At 39.2% G+C, this 22,919-nt stretch overlaps 1 protein-coding gene across 4 annotated transcripts in view; it reads right to left on the bottom strand.

The window, feature by feature from the left end:
- Window positions 1-763: 763 nt before the first annotated feature.
- LOC149185424 (coiled-coil protein (DUF572)) overlaps window positions 764-22,919 on the bottom strand; it is a 100,267-nt gene continuing 78,111 nt past the window's right edge. For 3 of the 4 annotated variants that reach the window (XM_089417943.1, XM_089417944.1, XM_089417945.1), the window contains exons 7-8: window positions 3,296-3,386; window positions 764-1,208 (exon numbers count right to left, since the gene is read on the bottom strand). In XM_089417943.1, coding sequence (XP_089274069.1) covers window positions 982-1,208; window positions 3,296-3,386 — 318 coding nt within the window. In that variant the 3' untranslated portion in view covers window positions 764-981. Of the gene's footprint in view, window positions 1,209-3,295; window positions 3,387-22,919 lie in introns of those variants that run through there. The other variant, XR_016257381.1, reaches the window with a different exon arrangement.

Below are 22,919 nucleotides of genomic sequence, written 5' to 3'. Positions count from 1 at the left end.
TCTGAAGACTATTAATGTCAATGCAATTCAATCTTGTGATAAAAATTCACACTAAGTATCAAATAACCGCAAGATTCTACAAAAGATTAATTTAGGATAGTCAAATCCCTTCTCGGTGCGACAATTTTGTTTATCACTCAGACAATCCTATCATCTTGTATCAACAAATATGATAACCTCAGGAATTCGTAAAAAATGCAAACAGTTTACAAGACAAGAAACAGACGACATGCCTTGTCAACAATGAGCTTTGTGTACAAAACTTTTTGAAGAGGAAGGCAATATTATGAATATAATTTATATAAAAATAATATAAATGTAAATAAATAAATAATAATCATAATATTATATTAGTTAATGAAGAGGCATGTCCCCAAAGACATGAGTGTTCATATAGAGGCTCCTGCATACGTATATAAGCGGGCCCTCATTTGTAACATATCATCATCTAATATTTTTTGTACATTTATATATAAATATATTTGTCTTATCATGAATATTTATATATTTCAGATCTTCTGAGTATTCTGCTGCATTTATGAACTTTGTTCATAACACTGATACACAACAGATAATGCAAATTATAGTAACGCATCACATTTTCAATTCCAATAAACATGCTTAGTTGCATTTCGAGATTTGTTCTGCTAAGCCTAAATAAATTATATATTCTATTGGTTAATATTGATTGATTGTCCTGCATTAATTATGTATATCCTGGCAATTTATCGCAAGCAGTGGAATGAGCTACACAGAGTCCAAGTTTGCATCTTGAACCTCGGTATACTAATAGATTATTTGTTAACGAAAAGAATCATCAACATCACACTTCTACATGTATTTTCAGTACCACATTTTCAAATTGATATGTGGCTGCATGCTCACTAAAAACTGAGCAAAAACAAATTCTCCAATTCTATAGTTACAGCATGTTGCATCCTATTGTGCCTTACATTTGTGGTGCCAGGGAAATTCTGCTTCTCATTCACTAGAGTCACTGTCATAAGCTGCACAAAGTGATGATAAGCCTGTATTTATGGTACTATCCTGAACTCCCAAATTTGAAACTGTTTCTTCCTTGGGAATGTTTACAGTCGTTTGCACAGTTTTGCCTGAATTTGCTGGAGTCTTTCTTTTTATAGAGAAGGCCACAGGTATGGCCTTAACTGCAAACCCAGCTGTTGAATTGCTATTACTACCACCATGTCCTGTAGCATTTAATTATCCAAGAAAATCAAGTCAAAAGCGGAGTTATGATTTCATGAAATTTTAGAAAACGAAATAACAGGATCATCATATAGATATTACAAACTGAAACATTCTTGCTATAATCAATTTGAATTATTAAAAGAATCTAAATGAACTGCTTAAGTAAAAAATAATAATAATTTAGTCGTAGACAATCCACAGCTTTAACAACTATCCAATCAATTGGCTGAAAACTTTAAAGAAAAATCGATAATCATAATCAATAACCAACATAGCTAACAACAAAAGGTCGGCCCAAATAACAATGTCACTAACACTTGCAATTAAAAAAAAAAAAACGTTTTTTGTTTTTTCTGTTTTTTGTTTGTTTGTTTGTTTTTTACGAAGTGGATAACAAACCAAAATGTAAGGTCCAGTGTTATAAGGACCAAACCAGACTGGCCTGACCGTTTTTTTATTTCTCAGAAGTGGTTAAGAAACCGAAATGTAAGATCCAGTGTTATAAGGACCGAACTGGACCGGCCAGTTCAAACCAGTGCAACCATTTTGAAGCAAAAACTGGTTCGAACCGGTGACTTGAACCGTTTTTGTCCAATTCGGTATGGTAAAGCCACGTAGAACGCAACAAGTGGGGCCTGTTTTGCTTTTTTTCTTTTAATGTTTGTCTTTGCTGGGCACTAGCCCAGAATAGGCACCTAATATTCAAGCATATGGCCCTACTATTGCTATGCATTTCATGGTGTTATTCTCCTAATATTCAAGCATATGCCCTATTAAGTGACATTCTCCTTTATCTTTCATTTTCATCATTCTACTTAAATTTTTAACATTACCATGAAATGACAAGGATGTTTGAGAGTGTTTTGACCTCATTGGATTTCATATGGAAAAAGTAAAATTTTAGATCTCACTCGAAACCCAGCAGACTTCATAATTTTCCTGGATTTCAGGATTGGGGGGATTGCAACACTACATTGGATTTTCTCATGTACAAGAGTATGGAACCAGTATTTAATCAAGAGCACTAAGTCCTCTATGTACCTTGATGTTAGTTGCATTGGTTGTTGAACTCCTCTATCATGAGCCTACTAAAAAAAATACCCATCACTCAAACAAATCTTGACTTCACATGCTATGACTTTTCTATCTTATTTCAATGCTTAAAGACTGATATTGGTGACGAAGATCCCAATATAGGCAATGATTTTGATGATATGTAGGTATTTGTTGTAGAATAAATTTTTTTTTGGACGCTAGAGGCCATGTGGAGTTTGTTTGCTGATGTATTTTCAGTTTAGAGATGGATTTCACTTGCTGCTATTTTGGTTATGTGCACCCTTACATTCTATATAAATGAGAACTTTTGCTTATTGTGTATATAAATGGTTTGGATTCATATGGATGCACATGAATATATATATTTTTCTTTAAAATTTGAATATTTTATGTGTTTTTGGTTGACCAGTATTTTGGTCCAGTTTTTTTACAACTTTCCGTACAATTCTGACCAGTTCTTGGTCCGGTTCTGATAACTATGGTAAGAACTTAATAGTGAAATAATAACAATATAAAAAATGTAGAGGGGATAAATTAGGAAAGGAACATACAAAAAAAGGAGGGAAAAATTATGTTAACGCACGTAAAGACAAGCAATTGATGGGAGTGGTATGTGTATGGTAATGGGAGTGGTATGTGTATGGTAAGGACAAAAAAGGTAAGGACAGCAATACAAAGAGAATATGGCACTCTGCTAAAGGTAGAGTAGCAAAAATTGCAGACTAGGCTAAAGAGGCTGCAAAGATGGCAGCCGATCATTGTGTAAGCATGCATTTCAAATAAACCATGGATATTGTTTCCTAAACTGATTGCTTTGAAGGTTTATTTTTATTCAAAACAATCAAGGATTATTATTATTCATAATATCACAAGAACAATTGATTGTAATGGAAACATTTGGGTACTTATGGTAGTGTGATTGCAACAAAATGTTCAAATTGCTCTTCTTATAGACTCAAGATTTCAGCCATAAAACCAGCATTCTCTTTTAAATGGACCATCACATCAATACAGGGCAGGAAGCAGTTACCTTTAATGCTATCATCCATGCTGGTTCCAGTCAATATATCAGCTGGCTTCTCATTTTTTTCTGTTATGTTGGACTCTCCATCTCTCTTTCTCTGCAAGAATTTCGATGTCAAAAGCTTCCAAAGAATTCTGTTTAAATTACAAGACCATAGCAAAGAGCCTCAGTAATCTAGGAAAAATACAACAAAACATGAACACCAAAGCAGAGCTATTAAGTAAACATGACAACATGAATCGTGAGTTAATTAAAATTGAATCATGATATTATAACTGTTCAGTTGCTTTGAAGGGTGGGGGAGGATGGTTGCTAGATTGAAAAGAAGGGAAAAACAGGATCAGCAAAGACTGCCTGAAGATACAGATACTTCTTGAGGACTTACATAATGCTCTCTTGCAGGAAGAGACAGCTAAGGAGAAACACCTTCTCAGATGTGTGGAGTATATAGGTAGCGGTAGCCATTGGAGCCAGAATAGGGTGATTAACCCTGCAAATAACATTTTAACTTTCTTAAGTACAGTGGAATTATGGCAATTACAAACCTGGAAAGGATGTTGGTCATTGACTTGGCAGAGAACAGACTGATGTTTGAGTTACATTGTCTGCACAATTTTCCCACATACCCCTTAAAGAAGCAGGTCATTGAGGCTTGGAAGGTTTGCAGGGAGGTTGTCCCCTCTAAGTTGTGGAGTAGTGCATGTGATATGCTATTGGAGTGGAAGTTTCTGAAGAGGAACTCTTTAAACCTCTGCAGAGGACAAAGCAAGAGAAATTTCCTGGTACCTTATGAAAATTTTACAAAGATGACAAAGGTTGTTGGTAATGACATGTTGCATATGGCCAAGGAAGCAAGTAAAACAGGGAAGACGAGAGAGCTACAAAATCAAGGTCTGACCAAACCTATCCCTAAGAATTCATAGGTATACCATCAGTACATGGAGATCAATCACATTACCCAATCTTTCTGATCAGATTCTAGTGAAAGTTTTGTTGATGAGAATCTAGCATGTTGCTTCTCATATTATTCACTCAGAGCAAGCAGGTTTCACTCAGGCAATTCACATGGAATAGTGCTGACTACACAGGAAGTGTGGAATGGGCAAAGGAATCCAAACAACAGGTTTTTTTGAAGATGGACACTGATGATGCATATCACTGAGTAGATTGGTCATTCATCACCACTACGCTTTTATTGTTAGGTTACTAACTTGCTACACAGTTTGTTTCAGTGGTAAAAACATTCTTCTCTAATGCTTCAGCCTTTGTTTCAGATACTCTGAGATAAGATTATTATACATAAGTCAATTAGACAAGCTCACTCTCTTGCTCTTTTGATTTGCATGTCTAGCTAAAGATGATCTAGAGTAGCTAAATGCAGCTAGAATGCAAGGATAGGTAAGAGGAATCGTCATTACAATTTAATAGAGGGACATGTATTGAGCAATCATTTTGCTAACGATTACTCTTTCTCTATTGAACTTTCCCGGGACTCTATCCATGGGGTACTTAAATGTCTGGATCAGCGTTTTCATACTCACTCTGAGTTGTACTGGTTCAGTACTAAACTGGTACAACTTGGCCAAGTCACCCACTGGACCCCCCATCCCCTCTATTTTCCTCACACTTCTCTTATTGAACATTTGTGAGCATTTGGAGCAGCATTGAAGAAACAGCGAGTTACAGTAAGCTTGGATGTTGGAGCTGTTGAAATATGTAACTAGGCTCAGTCTTCATAATGACATATGTAATCGTGATTTTATATATTTATAAAAAGAAAAAAATAAATTAATTATTGTTCTTGAGGCACGGGTTTCATGCTCAAGGGAAATTTATTTTTAGGTCAAGCACTCGTTGAGTGCTTCTAGGTTTTGTCATAAAGTCAATTGAGTCATTGTCATGTATTGAAGACCTAATTGGGCATGTTGCATATTGTAAAAGAAAATTTATTTGAGTCAAAATAGAGTCAAAAGACCCTCCAAGACCTCGTCATGGTGCAAAGATCAAGTCGGGCTACATGAAGGGACAAGTCAGCTTAAAGATAGCAATTTGTACCCTTCAAAAGCCTATAAATAAGAAGAAACTCGACCTCATTTGAACACACACTCAAGCAAGTTTGATCTGCTCAAGATAGAAGTTGGAAAAGGATGAAAAAAAGGAGCAAGATCGAAGTTTTGGGCCTCTCTCTCTCCCTTGTGTTAGGGTTTCTATTATTACTGGGCTAGACGAAATTCTAAAGTTGCATCGAAGCTATGAAGTTGCATCTAGGTTGAAGTTGTAAAGTTGCATCTAGGTTGAGGTTGTAAAGTTGCATCTAGGTTGTGAAGCTGCAACTAGGTCGAAGTTGTGAATTTGCTAGGTTGAAGTTACTAGGCCGAAAATGTTGAAGCTACTAGGTGGAAGTTGCAGAAATTGTTGTTGAGGGTCGAAGTTGCAAAAGAATTTGCTACGGATCAAAATTGCAAAAGTTGTGAAGTTGCAACTAGGTCGAAGCTGTGAAAGATCGTAGTTGTGCATTTGCTAAGTTGAAGTTGTTGAAGCTACTAGGCCGAAATTGCTAAAGCTACTAGGTCGAAGTTGCAGAAATTGTTGTTATGGGTCGAAGTTGCAGAAGAATCTGTTTGGCAAGTCAAAGTTGCAAAAGAATTTGCTAGGGATCATAATTGCAGAAGTTGTTGAAAAGCAGGAAACATTTGACTTGGTCTTGGAGGGTCTTGGTCAAGGGTCATAGGTCTTGGAATTCGTCAACTGAAGATCTATAAGAAGAGATGAATTCTTGTGGGTTTGCCTCTCAATTGGAGAGGTTTTGGCATTGGTTGATCACCTATATCTTGTGTCCTCTTGTTTTTGAAATTTCTAAGACTAACCCGTTAAATATTTTCCTGCACTATCTGGTTTATTTCACCTACTTGTTTTATTCTTTAACAAGTTATTTAACCATATATATACTGAAAATAAACACAAGTACAGTCTCAACCATCTACAGATCATCAACTGAAAGAAATAGACAAACACACAAGGGACACCGTTATTTTTGGACAATCGTCCCCAAAAAAACCCAACTTGGGAAAACCAGTGCAGCAGTTTTGAGGGTTTTATTATTAAGCAGCTTTCTTGAGTACAACTAGGTGCCAAACTGGCTCACCCGACAGAGAAATCAATCTGGCAGTAATACCTCTCTTTGAAAGTAGATATTCGGCAAGTCTGCTCCACGAAAGTCTCTCCAACGCCTCTCTGAGGCTCTGCGTCAGCCCTCCTGGCCTCTGCATCAGCCTAGAACCCTCTGCGTCAGCCTACTAATGCTCTGCGCTGGCTCTCTAGCCCTTTGCATCACCCACGCAGGCCCTCTGGCCTTCTGTGCAGTCACTCTGGCCCTTTGTGTGGCTCCTGTTGGCTCTACGTAGCCTTCTCTGCCTCTGCATTGGTCTTCCGGCACTATCTCTGCCTCTCTGCTATGCACTCACTGCCCCTCGCTGCAACTCTGATCACTGGTTCGATTTCTCTCAACAAACCCCGCTCCAGAAAATCGAACTAACTAATCAACTTGGTGTATCTCCAACTGACCCTCAAGCCTCCTCTTATACTTTTTTTGTTGAGTCTTCAATGACTGGGATTAAATCTCTAATCAACAGCTAAGATTAGATTTGGCTTGATCCATGTCATTTAGAACCTTCTCACCTAGTTTTATATTAATACCCATTAATATTTTTATTTTCCTAAGTTTAGACTTAGGAACCTGTTAAAAATATTGATTATTTTAATATCTCTCTAACTGGGTGGAATTTCCCCAAACCATTTATGGGTCTTGGGGATCTCATGTGCTTTAGCCTCTCCACCAATTTTCATGGCTAGAGCACATCCGATGCTACCCCAAATCAACACTTGTCTCATTGTTCTTTATGTTTTGGTAGCGGTTTGATGAAAAGAACACAATACTAATCAACTTGGAGAAGAATCTAATTAATATAAGTAAAAAGACATCACAAGCAGTTATTAAAGTAAGAGAAATCTCCTATCTTGTTGCCCCTAAAATTCTCAACATGGCATTAGAGCTAAGGTGACTACATCAAGGAAGGGCAGCCTAAAGAAGGAACCACCAAAAGAAGAAGCTCAAGCTCTAGCAAAATATATGAAGGGGGAAACAAGGGCTCAAAGAATCCTTATGCAATCAATCAAGGATTCACTCATCCCATATGTAGCAAGTCAAAACCAGTGTTGTTAAAATCACGATAATATCGCGATTTTATCGGATACTCGCGATTATTTCATTAAAACGATAATATCGCGAGTAGTACTCACGGGTTTTTTTTATATGTGATTTTTTCTCAATTTATCGTTGGAGGTCGGGGTAGCACATTTTTATAAGCCAAAAAATGATTTTTTTTCATTTCATTTGCATAGCTGAGCGCGCAGAGGGCAATGGAGTTTTGGAGAGGGCTTGGAGATTTTTCTTGGAGAGGCTTGGAGCTAAATCAACTGCGTGGAGGAGAAAATCAAAAAGTGTGCTGAGGAGGAGACCAATTATCTCCATAAAAATGGTATGGGCACCATTTTTTTTTTGTTTTCATTGTTTTGAAACTTTGTTTTTGTTTTTTTTCATTGTTTTTCGCTGGGTTTGGAATGGGGTTTTTTAAATTTGTCCAATGTAATTTTTTTTAGTTTTTTTGGTTGGGTTTGGAATGGGGTTTCTTAAAACGTATGTAATTTTTTTTAGTTTTTGTACAATGTAAAAATTAAAATACTAAATTGTAATCCTTATTTTCCCATAGGTTCACAACTTCACCGAAACACCATTCAAGTTTTCAATTTGAAAGTTCAAAAACAAACATGCCAAGGAAATTGGACCCTTTCTGGGAATTTGGTGAACGTGATGCTCCAAATGATAGACTAAACTTGAGATGCAAGTTGTGTGGGTTCCATACGTCCGGGGGGTGTACAGATTGAAGTATCACCTTGCAAAAATACCTGGATCTGATGTAGGGCCTTGCACAAATACAAACCCTGAACTCATCCGAAGAGCCATGAAAGCATTGGAAGATTTAGAACAGAATAGAGAGGCCAAAGAAGAAGTGAAGAGGCAACTAAAAAAGTCAGTTGAAGCAAGTGGCACTGGTTCTACTGTAGCATCAACCAATCCGGTAGCTGCCACATCATTTTTTGTTCCTTGAACCACACCTGGTTCACAGCTATCTATCAGTTCAATGCTAAAAAGAACTGAGAAAGAACAAGTTGACAAGTTGCTGGCAAAATTTTTCCTTTGGAGTGATATTCCTTTCAGCATTGTAAAGAATAATCCATTTTTCCAACCTGCTATTGATGTTATTGCAATTGTTGGCCCAGGGAACAAAATCCCTTCTTATCATGATTTCAGAGGCCAGATTCTTCAAAATGAAAAGCTTGACTGCACCCAAAGATTGGAGGATTTTAGGGCATCATGGGCACAAACAGGATGCACTGTTATGTCAGATGGTTGGACTGACCAAAAGGGGAGAACCCTTATAAACTTCTTGGTTAGTTGTCCAAAGGGGACTATATTTATCAAATATGTTGATGCATCTGCACAAATCAAATATGCAAGAACTTTATGTGATTTGCTAGATGTGTTTATTTTGGAGGTGGGTGCAGAAAATGTTGTCCAAGTCATAATGGACAATGCTGCAAATTATGTTGTTGCTGGCAAGATGCTTATGGACAGGCATCCTACTTTATTTTGGACACCTTGTGCTGCACCGTATTGATTTGATGTTGGAGGACATAGCGAAAATTCCCTTTGTCAAAGATATTGTTGAGTCATCCAAAAGCATTACAAAATTTATATGTAACCATACATCTGTGCTTAGCTTGACGAGAAGATTCACCAACAACAAAGAGTTAGTGCGCCACACCATTACATGGTTTGCCACCAGTTTCATATCTCTTCAATCCCTCTTGAAGTCTATGTGGGATGTGAAGAGAATGTTTCTTTCAGAGGAGTGGCGTGCTTTGCCAATAAGCCGCAAACCAGAGAGAGAGGTCGTATGCAGACTAGTTTCATACCAGGAAGACTTCTGGGCGGGAGTGCAGGAGGTGTGTGCCATTACTGAACCTTTGGTAAATGTTCTTCGGTTAGTTGATGGTGAGAAGCCCGCAATGGGCTATTTGTATGAGGCCATGGACAGGGCCAAAGAAGCCATTCGGGCCTACTATAATGATAAGGGAGATGATGGGTTTCAGAGACAACTCCCCCTATGGGAAGTGATTGATGAGCGATGGAACAACACATTTCATCGTCCCATTCATGCTGCTGGGCTTTTCCTGAACCCCGCATTTTCTTACGCATGTGGGTTTGTATTTGATGCTGAGATCATGGATGGATTCTTATCTTGTGTCCAGAAGATGGTGCGATCTCCAGCAGAACGTATAGAGATCTCTAAAGAAATTGAGACATATAGGATGGCAGATGGCACATTTGGCTTTGACATGGCTGTCACTGATAGGACGATTAAAATGCCAGGTATTTTTTAGTTTGTAACTTTGTTTCAAATTTCATTGTCTCTTCAAATTCCATTTTTTTCTTATGTTTATTTAAAATTTTATTTGTAATTTTGTTGTAGATGCATGGTGGAGAATGTATGGTGGCAAGGTACCCCTTCTGCAAAAGCTTGCCATTCGCATCTTCAGCCAAACATGTAGCTCCTCAGGATGTGAGCGCAACTGGAGTGTATTTGAAAAAATACACAACAAGAAGCGCAACAAGTTAACACTTAAACATTTAAAATATTGCAAATTTCCAAATAAATTTTTGAATTCATTAAACAATTTTTTTTATAATTATTAATTATTATTTCATGATATTTTTACAGGTTGTTGTCCCAGCAACTTAATGACATGGTCTACGTCTATTACAATCTTTGATTGTGGGTGAGGCAACTTGAGAGGACACCTGATATGGAGGCCATCTCATTGGATGGGATTGACACCACTGCTGCATGAAGGGTTAAGGCCGAGAGGCCTCTCATGGAATCTGCTGATGATTGGTTAGTGCAGGATGTAGTGGAGGGCGAGGAGGAGGAGGAGGAGGAAGAACAGGAGGAGGAGGTGACACCACCTGCCCGAGCTACCCCTACCACCAGTAGAGGACGTGGTCTACCTCCTATAGCTCCTACTTCTAGTTCTTCAGCTTCTAAAGCACAGCAGACTCCACTGCCAACTCCACCAGCACTAGCATCTACATCTAGAGGGAAAGAGAAAGCTGTGGCATTTTCTCGCAAGAGGGGCAGAGGAAATCAATAGTATTAGACTTTAGTTATTTTGTTCATTTTATTGTATATGACATTATGACTCATGAGATACATTATTATATTTTTTGTTGATATTTTGAGGCTGAGTTGGGACTCAGGAGTCAGGACTTACTATTCAGGACATGATTCACTGTTATGTGTGATTTTAGCACTAGAAATGATATTAAACATCTTATGTTAGTTTTTTTATCATATTTACGTGTCAATGTATTTATTTTATGTTGTAGATGGTTTAGATATTAAAAAAATAAAATAAAAATAAATTTAATGAAAATTTTTGTACCAAACGATTTTTTCCCGATAATTACAATTTTTTCCTCGCGCCGATATTATCCCGATAATGATTAATGCAACATTGGTCAAAATAAATCTATGACAAACTGGTGGTCATTGATCCTTGAGAGACAATGATGATGGTGTCTATCAGTCATTGGTCTCGCCAACATTGTGATTTGATCTTGTGGAGAGATAGAGTTGTTAGTCAAGGCCTTGCTATGTGACAATGCTAGTTGGTATGATGTTAAACAGATGGGTTACCAATCCGACTCTTCTTATGAGAATTCTTCAGATTGAGACTGTCCAAGTATCTTGTATGGATTATGAATACCTCCCTAGTTAAGATGGAGTGTTGAAATATGTAACTAGGTTCAGTCTTCATAATAACATATGTAATCATGATTTTATGTATTTAATAAAAAGAGAAAAATAATTTTTTTATTATTCTTGAGGCATGGGTTCCATGCTCAAGGGAAATTTATTTTTAGGTCAAACACCCATTGAGTGTTTTTAGGTTTGTCATAAAGTCAACTGAGTCATTGTCATTTATTGAAGACCCATTTGGGCATGTTACATATCGTAAAAAAAAAAATATTTGAGTCAAAAGACCATCCAAGACCTCGTCATGGTGCAAAGATCAAGTCAGCCTACATGATGGATCATGGGACAAGTCGGCCTAAAGATAGCAATTCGTACCCCTCAAAAGCCTATAAATAAGAAGGAACTCGACCTCATTTGAACAGACACTCATGCAAGTTCGATCTCCTCAAGATAGATGCTGGAAAAGGACCAAAAATAAAAGAAAAGAACAAGATTGAAGTTTTGGGCCTCTCTCTCTCCCCCTCGCGTTAGGGTTTCTATTGTTACTGGGCTAGACGAAATTCTGAAGTTGCATCTAGGTCGAAGTTGTAACGCTGCATCAAAGTTGTGACGCTACATCGAGTTTGTGAAGCTGCAACTAGGTCGAAGTTGCAAAAATTGTTGTTGGGGGTCGAAGTTGAAGAATCTGTTAGGCAGGTTGAAGTTGCAGACGAATTTGTTGGGGATTGAAATTGCAGAAGTTGCTGAAAAGCAGGAAAGATTTGACTTGGTCTTGGAGGGTCTTGGTCAAGGGTCATAGGCCTTGGAATTTGTCAATTGAAGATCTACAAGAAGAGAAAAAGTCTTGCTGGTTTTCCTCTCAGTTGAAGAGGTTTTGGCCCTAGCTGACCACCTATATCTTGTGTCCTCTTGTCTCATTGTTTTTTATGTTTTGGTAGTTGTTTGATGAAAGAACACAATACTAATCAACTCGAAGAAGTAAAAAGATATCACAATCAATTATCGAAGTAAGAAAAGTCTCCTATCTTGCTGCCCCTATAATTCTCAAAAGGAGCTTGTTTAGCAATGATATTGGGCTGTTTGTGGTGGATATTTGGCGTCTAGGAGAGACGACTACAGCTCATTTTCAAGCTTTGAGGAGCCTATTGTCTATTCTTCTCATTGCCAGGTATGTCAACAGTTAAATAACAAGTTTGTCCCTGTTTTTGCCTCTTGTTAAATTGTATATTTGAAATCTGTCTTTGCATTTATGTACTTTCAGCCTTCTATAGTTCACTGTTCTAATGGTTTGAAGTTTGAAAGAGGATTTCAATGTTGCAGATTTGCAGAATTCTTTCCCCCCTTCCACTGTGTTATTATCTCAGCTAGTGCTGATAGGCAGCCTAAAAAGAAGAACATTCAAAGCTTTAACACCTACCCCTCACTCTCAACCAAGTCAAACTCAGCCTACCTTAGATACCCATTAGAAGAAGCAATACAAAAATGCTGCTTGTGGATACATAGCAAGATGATAGTATGATTCAGATATCCTCTTCAATGCTGCCCGTTCTCCTTATTACCAGTCTGTGGGATTCTGTTATTGCCAAAAGAAAGAGCTTCAAAGGCTAGGATTCTCTTATTGCTACAAGAACATGCTAGAAATTAATATAAAAAAATCTTCTTTTGTTTTTACATAAAATATAAAATACATATTGATACAAGTACAATGATATTTATGAAGACCAAACCTAGTTACAATTTCAATATGATGGTTGATAATGTTGATCAATGATATGTACTATGTATTATATAGTAGGCTAGAATCCAGTAGCTTGTAGCATCTTTTTGAAGTTTTGAGGCCATTGAGAGCGGCAAAGCCTCATTGATTATGTATTTTGTTGCTGATATGTATTGCACTTGATGTCATTTTGATATCTTCACCCTTACATGGTATATACATGAGTACACTTTGTATGTTTTGTCTCCAATGGTTTGGAATCTTTAAAATATATTTTTCATTAAATTTTAAATACTTTTTCTGTATTCTTTGGTAAACCGAGTCACTAAAATCAGATCGGCCTAAGTCAATCCAAGTCCGAGATGACCCTTGACCAATTCTGAGGCCGAGTCTGAGTTTTAAAACATTGATCTGTATGTGATTTGCTTAATGGCCGAGGTTGTTGTAAGTGACAACCAATCAAATTATTTGTTGATTGGAATGGAGAAGAAACTGAATGCCTGGGCCCTGTGTCATCCATGGCAGTAAATGAAGGATCAAAATATTGTGTGCATCTTCTCTGTTTAACTATATAATGCATTAATTTGAGAAATATCATAGTGTACATCATTATGGAAGTAATAAATGCATCCTAGGATCTGGAAAGTAGGTCTCCTTGGGTGATTTTTTTCAAGGCATGAAAAACATAGCCCAAAACAACATCCACTAAACATGGCAGGCGCACACTCAAAGGGGAATTTCAACAATGTACAGAAAGCAGCGAACTGGCTAAATGATGTTCTATACAAATGTTTTTCCCCGGAAAATTTCCTCAGGGAAACCCCCCTAAGGGCTTGCTCACATTTCATGAATGGCCCCCCAGGTAAATGCTACCAGAGGGCTCTATCAGGCTTGAACCCATAACCTCTTCAGTCTCAATGATCTGCACCTTGAAACTAGTCCAGTTCAAACAGATGGGGCTAACCCATTGGGCTGGTCTGTATAAATGTTCCTTTTATCAATGTTCCACGGGGATGCCTCCCCCAGGGTGGGCTGCACACACCTCACACTTCCCACGCACCTGGGACGAGGGGACGCTTAGGGAAACGTTTCCCCAAGTTGCCCTTCTGGGGAGACACAGAGAGAAATGTTTCCCTTATGGGGGATGTGTTTCCCCAAAAGGGGTGCTTGTGGACATCCCCCATCAGAAAGGGCTAGGCGTTCCCCCCTTTATTTTGCTTGAAAACAGTGATTTATGACTGGGGAAGCTTAATATTCAGCCATAGAGACCTACTAATACTATGTAATTAATCATAAAGTTAAATTTTTAAAGTAAAAGTAACATTCTGCTTTATCTTTCATTTCATCCTTTTACTTAAATTTTTAACATTTTCATGAAATGACTCGGGATGTTTGGGAGTGGTTCTGACCTCATTGGATTCATATGGAGAAAGTAGAATTTTAAATCTCACTCAAAATCCAACAGACTTAACAGTTTTTTAGGATTTTAGGATTGGGGGGTTTGAAACATTTACATTGGCTTTTGTCATGTCAAGAACACCAAGCCCTTTATGTACCTTATAGACTGACTCTTTGACTCATCACCCTTTACTATTTTTGAGTTTTAGTTATATCAATTTACTATTCCAGCCTTCAGATTTCAATATCTACTATAGTCTTTTTTGCTTAGTAATGATTAGATTCTAGAATGATGAATTTTAATTTTAAATCAATTTAGAATCTAAAATGATGAATGATGAATTTAATTTTTAAATCAATGTAGATTCTAAAATCGTGAATCATGAATGATGAATATGGATCAATGTATTTCATTATTGAATCCCATGGTCTATGTATGAATAGCGTATGTATCAGTACGAATCATGACTATGGATCACTGTATTTCATTATTTAATTCAATTATGTATGGATCAATGTATTTATGTTTTCATTGTTGAATATATATATATATATATATATATGAAAAAAGAAAAAAGATTATATACCCGGACATCCCCTGGTCCCCCCTAAATTTCCCTAAAATTTGAGGGTACTCCCACTCATCACCACTATGCATCTCCCCTTGTCCCAGAATCTTGGTGGAACATTGCTTTTTATTTGTATTACCATCTGCAAAAGTGTAAGTTAACCTGCCATGTGTGGTTCATCCTGAACCAACTACTCTAAATAATGAATCAAATCTACCCAGGGTAGAACTCTAGTGTAGTAATCATTCTCACAAATGAAAGATCTCATATAGCCATCATGCCATCAAATATCCCAAATTATATCCCCTATCACAGTGCTGGGAAAGCAATTGCATACTTGCAATTGGCACATGATCCACCATTCAGCACCCACTGCTTCACACTCTTTGCCCCTTTCGTCATTAACTCTCCCCACCTAGACAAACAATTGGATACAACAATAGACTATAATGTCTCTTGTATCATCAATCATGCTCCTACATAAAATATAATAACGAGCATCTCTCATATGTGCAGGCTTGAGTAATCCTCTCCTCATATTAGGCATGCAAATAGCTGGGAAGGTATGGTAGTCACCAAAAAATATCAGCACATCCTAGGGTCTATCCACTCCTAACAACCTCTTTCAGTTGCATGTTCAATGTCTGGGCAGAGATAAATATACATGTACCTACTCTACCAATAAAGCAACTAAAAGGAAAGCATCAATGCCTTGAACATCTATGGTTACTTGAACCTTGTTCAAAAGTCCAACCTCCTTTATGCCATATGGCATCCCTTTGCAAATTAATCCTCAATGCAAAAGGTGACAATTCTTGCAAATTTGATAATAACAGTGATAAGTGGGCGATGCCCATAGTTGCACAAGTACTGAGCACGTTCCCTTTCAAAGTTATAAAAACAACAATCAACATGTAGGAAATGGGCTAGGCTATCAAAGCTCATTCACATTCACAATTGAGACAAAAATATAACATAAAAAGTACTCCTTTAATCATCAAAATGAGAAAATACATAATAGTACAACTAGCAAGGATTGAGAGATCATCTAAGCCAAACGTTCCAAGAAAAACTTAGTAGTAAAATCATGTCCACTAGTTGGCTATACATTTGCATCAGATGATGCACCTGAGAAGCAGGGTCTAGATATTTATAATGCAAATATAAATATATGAATAATAAACAAAAAAATTATTTTTACATATTCATATCTCCATAGGTTGTGAGCTCTATGGACTTGGGAGCAACTACAACCAGCCTAGAATCATTTACACTTCCAAGGGATTTAATCCCTCTTGGTACTTGATAGATCCAAAGTTTAAATAGATCTATACTCACATAGTAACTCTTAAAAATAAGGCTGAAATACGTGCATTCCTATTCCTCAAAATCCCCACTATTTTTTTCTTGTCATACATCATATCCATAAACATGAGTATCACTTCCATACAAGAACAAATGTTGATTTGGGGTAACATCGGATGTGCTCTAGCCATGAAAATTGGTGGAGAGGCTAAGGCACATGAGATCTCCAATACCCAGAAAGGGTTTTAGGCAGATTCTAAACAGTTTGGGAGATATTAAAATAATTAATATTTTTAATGGAGTCTCCCTAAGTCTAAACTTAGGGAAAATAAAATATTAATGTGAATTAATATAAAATTGTGTTAGAATGGTCCAAAAGTCATGGATCAAGCCAGATCTAATCTTAGCCGTTGGTTAAGGACTTAATCTCGGTCATTGATTTGTCAACGAGAAAAGTATAAGAGAAAGCTTGAGGGTCACTTGGAGAACACATCGAGTTGATCAAGAATTCGATTTTCTGGGGCAAGGCTTGCTGAGGAAATCGAAGGAGTGATCAGAGTTGTAGCTGAGGGGCAGTGAATACAGAAGCAGGGAGGCAGCGAGGGTATCAGGAGCATCAGCGCAGAAGCAAGGAGAGAGAGACGCAGAGCCAGCTAGAGGCCACACAGATCCAGTCACGGCCCACGCAGAGGCAACCAGGAGTTGCACAGTGCCAGAGAGAGCCCGTGTGGGTGACGCAGAGGCTCTAGAAGCTGGTGCAATGCCTCCAGTGGCTAACACAAGGCGAGTTGGGGTGACGCTGGGCTGACGCAAGGCAAGTTGGGGTGACGCTGGGCCAGAGAGGCTGATGCAATCACTAGAGGCAGACGCTGGATATTTCTTGGCGCAGATTGGAGCTGAGAGTTGTGAGATTGTTTATCTGGGGTTTTTTAGCCGGAATATTTGTCTTTGACTGAGAGGTACCACTGCCAAGGTCATTCTTTGTTGGGTGAGCCAGTGTGTCACCCAGATTGTATTCTGAAACTGCTTAAACAATAAAAACCTCAGATAGCTGCACCGGTTTTCCCGCATTGGGTTTTTCCGAGGACATTAGTCCAAAAATAACATAATCACTTGTGTGCTTGTTTTTCCTTCAATTGATGATCTGTATGTGTTGAGCATGTATTTGTATTTATTTTCAGCGTTTACATGGTAAATAACTTGTTAATTAATAGAACAAGTAGGAAGAAATAAATCAGAAAGTACATGAAGGATTTCTAACAGATAGACTTAGAAATTCCAACAACAAATACCTCTGCCATTATTATTGTCAAATGCACGAGACTTAGGGCACAATATACTGCCCACATAATTGCCCTTTATGCCCTTCTGTTAAAATTGGCAACTAGGGCGAAACTCCATGTGGGTCATCTTATTTATGGCAGCTGATATTTTTCTTGGATCCCTCTCATCGAGAGGTGTAGGATTGATCAAAAGATCATCTGATTCCGATAAGTACTCATGAAGTTATGAATTTATTTGCGTTATAAGACAATTCGTCAAGATCGGCCAGCAACCAACTAAACCCCACATGTGCTCAACGTTTTAGTATAAATAGAGGTGGCCTTCAAGTCATTTTAACACACTTGGGATCTCTTCCTCTCTCTACTTGTCTTTAGGTTTTAGTAGGAGGAGAGATCCTAAGGATTAATGTTGCCCTGATCCAGAGGGCAGAAAGCCGGAACTGCTAGAAAAGCCAGAACCGCTGGAACTACCGGAAAAGACGGAACTGCCGGAAAAGCCAAAAACGCCGAAATTGTCGGAAAAGCCGAAACTATCGGGACTATCAAAACTGCCGAGAACAACGGGAACTGCTAGAACTACTGGGAACTGTTGAAATAGCCGGAGCATCTATCTCCGAAGGAGAGCAGCATGCAAGGAATAGCTAACTAACATCGGCACAGTTGTATGGTACTTAGCAAAATACACCAAGCATGCAATGTTACAACTAGCATGCAAGGGACAACTAGCATGCAACAACAAGCATGCTGAGAACAACAAGCATGCTAGGGACAACAAGCATGCTAGGGACAACAAGCAAGCAAGGGACAACAAGCAAGCAAGGTGCAACCAACACATAGGTCAGGATGGCAACATGGTGCAACAATGGCACATAATGTAGTACAGTGATGGGTACAGTCATGATTAATGAAGCGTGATGAGATGCAGCATAGTGATGATGGGTGCAGCATGATGCAACGCGGTGAGGTGCAGCATGATGACGAAATGCAACACAACGATAGGTGAAGGAGTCACCTTAGAGAATTAGTTGAAGCAGCATGTCTTCAACTGATCTCATGTATCATCTTCTTAGAGATGATCTATGCTCTTATCTAGATAAGTCAAAGTGTTGACCTTTGTTGTAAACATACTATCTCTCTCTCTCTCTCTCTCTGTTGAACTATTGAAGAACATGTAAGAATTGATCAAGGGTTTTCCCACATTGGGGTTTGTCCCTGGCTAGTGCCACATCTTGTGTCCTCTTGTCTTGGCTTGTCTTATGCAATTTATGTTTATGTTTTATCTGCAGTTTACTTTAATGCTGATGTGATTGCTAATCTGGAAAAGATATGGAGCTAACTGCGAAAATTGAAATAAATTGCTCTAAGCATAGAACATACCTAAAATTAACATGGTATCAGAGCTCAGGTGAAGACAATGCCCAAGCAAGATTGAAAAAGCAATCACCAAAGACAGTTGGGAAAGGACAAAAGGATCAGTGGATTCCTCATCCCTCTTCAAATTCACCAAGGGTGAAGTCGAAGCAGAGAATATTATCAGAATGGCGTAGCGGAATATGGCCTACCTAAAGATCACTTCATTGGACAACCGGATCTCAGTGGAAGGAAAGGTAGATAACTAGTTCGGCCATTATGCGAAGGAGTGTCCGAATGACAGGGACACATCAGTTGATGATGATAACAATCATTCCAAGGACATCTTCAATGATCAAAGGAATGACAGGTAATGCAGGTCATCAAGGAAATGGCCGACTCTTCATAAAAAGCAAGGAACCCTAGGTATGAAGAACCAAATGTTGTTTCTGATAAGATAAAGAAGCGTTATCTTGTATTGGTCTTGTCCTTCAGATTCTTTGGGAATCTAAATCTAGTAGTGCTTCAAGGCACTTCATCGGATAGATGGGTGCACTCTCTAATTTGGTAGAGATGGAAACAATCGTGGGATTATACTTGGAGCCAATGCCACCTACCCCGGAAAGGGTGTGTAGGGAATGTTAACTTTCAATTGAATAAGGGTAACTCGATTCATTTACAGAATCTTGTTTATGTACCTGATCGCAAGAAGAACCTGGTGTCCATCTCGGAAATGGAAGTCAAAGGTTTCAGGGTGGCATTCATCAATGGAAAGGTACGTGTTAAAAAATATAATTTTCAAAGATGCTTTTTCTCATGGGTTCAGGGTTGGCAATTTGTATCAAGTTGCAAGATGGTCCATTGGGGATCATGTCAATTGACATATCGCATCTATAACACCGGAGGTCTACCTATGGGGCCCTACCTGATGTGAGTCAAATGGTGATAGGGATGTCTGAATTCAAGTAGAGCATGAAGGTACATGTCTGAGATGTACCGAAGGAAAATCTTATAAGGGGACCATTCCCCTCATGCAGCAGGTCCACAGGTTTGGAACAACCCGAGGAGTTTGAGATTCATGATCGGGAATCTCATGTATTCAAGTGGAAGAAAGCCCTCTGTGACTTGAAGCAAAACACCCAGGGCGTAGTATGAGAGGATTGATAGCTGTCAGATGAAGTTGAGATTCACTAAGAGTGAAGCCGATCCAAACCATTGTTTGAAGGTTGTGGATGATAGACCTCTCATACCAGCACCTGATGACGACGACCTATTTCTGACAAGTGCAGACCCTCTCATTTGCAGAAATAAGAGGGAGTTGGATTCCAGATGTGGAATGATAAACTGCAAGCCTGTGACTACCTCAAGGATCTTAATTTTCAAAATTTATATGGTAGTGATGTCGGACCAGATTTGGGCTTTGAGTTTCATAAACTCATTCGTGTTGATGTTCTTGGTGAACTTCCGTCCGAACATATGTTTTGCAGTTAGCATGGTGAGCTCATATTTGGTTGAGCCTCACTGGATTGGTGCCAAGAATCTTCTGAGATATCTTCGGGGCACAATCTCTCATGGATTGAGATACACTGCCGGAAATATGAAACTGCATGATTATTTGAATGCTGACTGGGCAGGCAGTGTGGAGGATCACTAGAGCACTTCTCAGTGTTGGTTCTCTTTGGATTTTGCTTCGATATCATGGATGAGTAGGAAGCAGAAGTCGGTTGTTATAAGCACCGCCGAGATTGAATACATAGTTACAAGTATGATCTCGTGTGAAGCTGCATGGTTGCAGAAGCTCTTAAGTGAGCTGTTTGTACACATGATGAATACCACTGTGATTCTCTGCGACAACCAGAGGGGGGATTCGATTATTGAGGAATCCCGTATTCGATGACTGCTCCAGCAGATAGACATCAGATACTTCCTTATTTGCGATATGGTCAGTCGATAAGCGAGGAGGCTCCATCGCATTGAGGCTGATGTACAAGTCGAAGACATTTTGTCAAAGCCTCGGGGAAAGGTCAAATATGTGACTTTCCCGAATGACTTGGAGTCGTTGAGAGACCTTCTTATAAGGGTCCGGCATGTTGCATGCATTGAGATCTGGGAGCTCTGGGGGGCTTGGGGTACTTACTGGAGCAACATACGACCACAGGGCGACTCACCCTCCCCTAGTGGTGCGCTATGAACAGGATGATTAGTTCTTTTGTGGGACGAAATGATTAGTTCTCCTGTGGCAACTATGGAACAGGATGATTAGTTCTCCTGTGGCAACTATGGAACAGGATGATTAGTTCTCTCGTGGCAACTGTGGCACAGGATGATTAGTTCTCCTATGGGCCAGGATGACTTGTTCTCCGTGGCGTCTATGGAGCAGGATGATTAGTTCTCCTATGGGCCAGGATGATTTGTTCTCTGGGGCGACTGTGGACAGGATGATTAGTTCCCCTGTGGGCCAGGATGATTAGTTCTCCGTGGCATCCACTGATAAGATGATTCGTTCTCCTGTGGATAGGATGATTAGTTCTCCTGTCGAGGCATCCTACCCATGCAGCCTGGGGCTCATGGGAAGTACCTCTCATCTGATTAATGAGCAAGGAAATGAGGATAGGCACCATAGTAATACTATCGATGGACACATCGCTGTATCTACTGTACTCCCTATGCTAGGATGACCTCCATTGATCTGGGACCAATGAAACTAATCTGGGATCAATATGAGTAGTTTGAGACACTCTCTTGTGATATTGATCTGGGATCAATAAAACTTATTTGGGTCAGTAAGAGTGATGTGACACACTCTCTTCAGATGAAACTAAGTTCAGGCCAGTAGAGAATGGTGTGAGACATTCCCGATCAATTCTTCTTCTTCATGGTTCAGCAAAGCTCAGCAAATCAGAGCAGAGCAGAGCAGTGCAGGGCACTAATGGCAATGATAGTACAGTCAGACATATGGATCAACGGATGGAGTTCTCACTAGTTCAGAGGGAGTGTTAAAATTGGCAACTAGGGCCAAACTCCATGTGGGTCATCCTATTTATGGCAGTTGATATTTTTCTTGGATCCCTCTCATCGAGAGGTGTATGATTGATCTAAAGATCATCCGATTCCGATAAGTATTCATGGAGTTATGAATTTACTTGCGTTATAAGACAATTCGTCAAGGTCGGCCAGCAACCAAATAAACCCCACATGTGCTCAACCTATGTTGCGGGGGAGCGCCCCCCCCCGAACCCGCTCCCGAATCGCGCTCCGGGCGGGAGCGGCTCGGGAGCGCGCTCCCAAAATCGCTCCCGGACGGGAGCGATTTTCGGGAGCGCGCTCCCTCAAAAAAAATTGCGCTCCCTGGTCTGTTAGGAAGCGATATAGGGAGCGATCGCTCCGGAGCGATTCGAGCCGGGCCAGGAGCGGTTCGGCGATACAAACAAACAAAAAAACCGCGGACCCGAAAAATAAAAATAAAAAAATTGGGTTTTAAAAGCCCAATGGACCAAAAAAAAATTCATTCTAACTTCATTGAGCTTGAGTTTGGAGCTGGAGCAAGAGCAAAGGAGCGAGGAGCAAGTGCCAAGGAGCAAGGAGCAAGCCTGCAGAGGTAAGTAACTTAGTAATTTAGTTAGTTTAGCTGGTTAGATAGTAATTTAGTTAATTTAATTTAACTGTTTGAGTTTAAAAATCATGTATTTAAATTAAATTAATAAATTAAATTAATTAATCCCAATAAATTAAATTTATTTGCAGATTCAATAATCAAAACCCTACAAACATCAAACACCATGGACCTGGCTATATTTATTGGCATTTTCCTCTTCCTGGTCCCTTTTATGGTTATTATGGTGCTGGAGAGTAGGAAATGGAGGGGGCCCCAAACTGAAGAGGGGGATGAAGAAGCCGGAGAAAGTCAAATGGGTGAAAACCCCGATGAGGAGGAGCTGGAGGAGGGTGAACATGACCCTCAAAAAACTAAACAAGACCAAACTCCATTGTGGAAATATGTTCACAGGGCTGAAACAGGGAGAGGGGGTGGAACCACTAAATTTCATTGCCCCCATTGCAACACTGATTACACTGGTTCATACACCCGTGCTAGAAGATACCTCTGCGGGAAAAGGCCATGGGATGCAGAGA

Source organism: Pinus tabuliformis, chromosome 3_2 (assembly GCF_031772625.1).
Source record: "Pinus tabuliformis cultivar Carrire ecotype Pingquan chromosome 3_2, CPIR1, whole genome shotgun sequence".
Classification (NCBI taxonomy): Eukaryota; Viridiplantae; Streptophyta; class Pinopsida; order Pinales; family Pinaceae; genus Pinus; species Pinus tabuliformis.
This window is presented reverse-complemented; position numbering and strand designations above follow the sequence as displayed.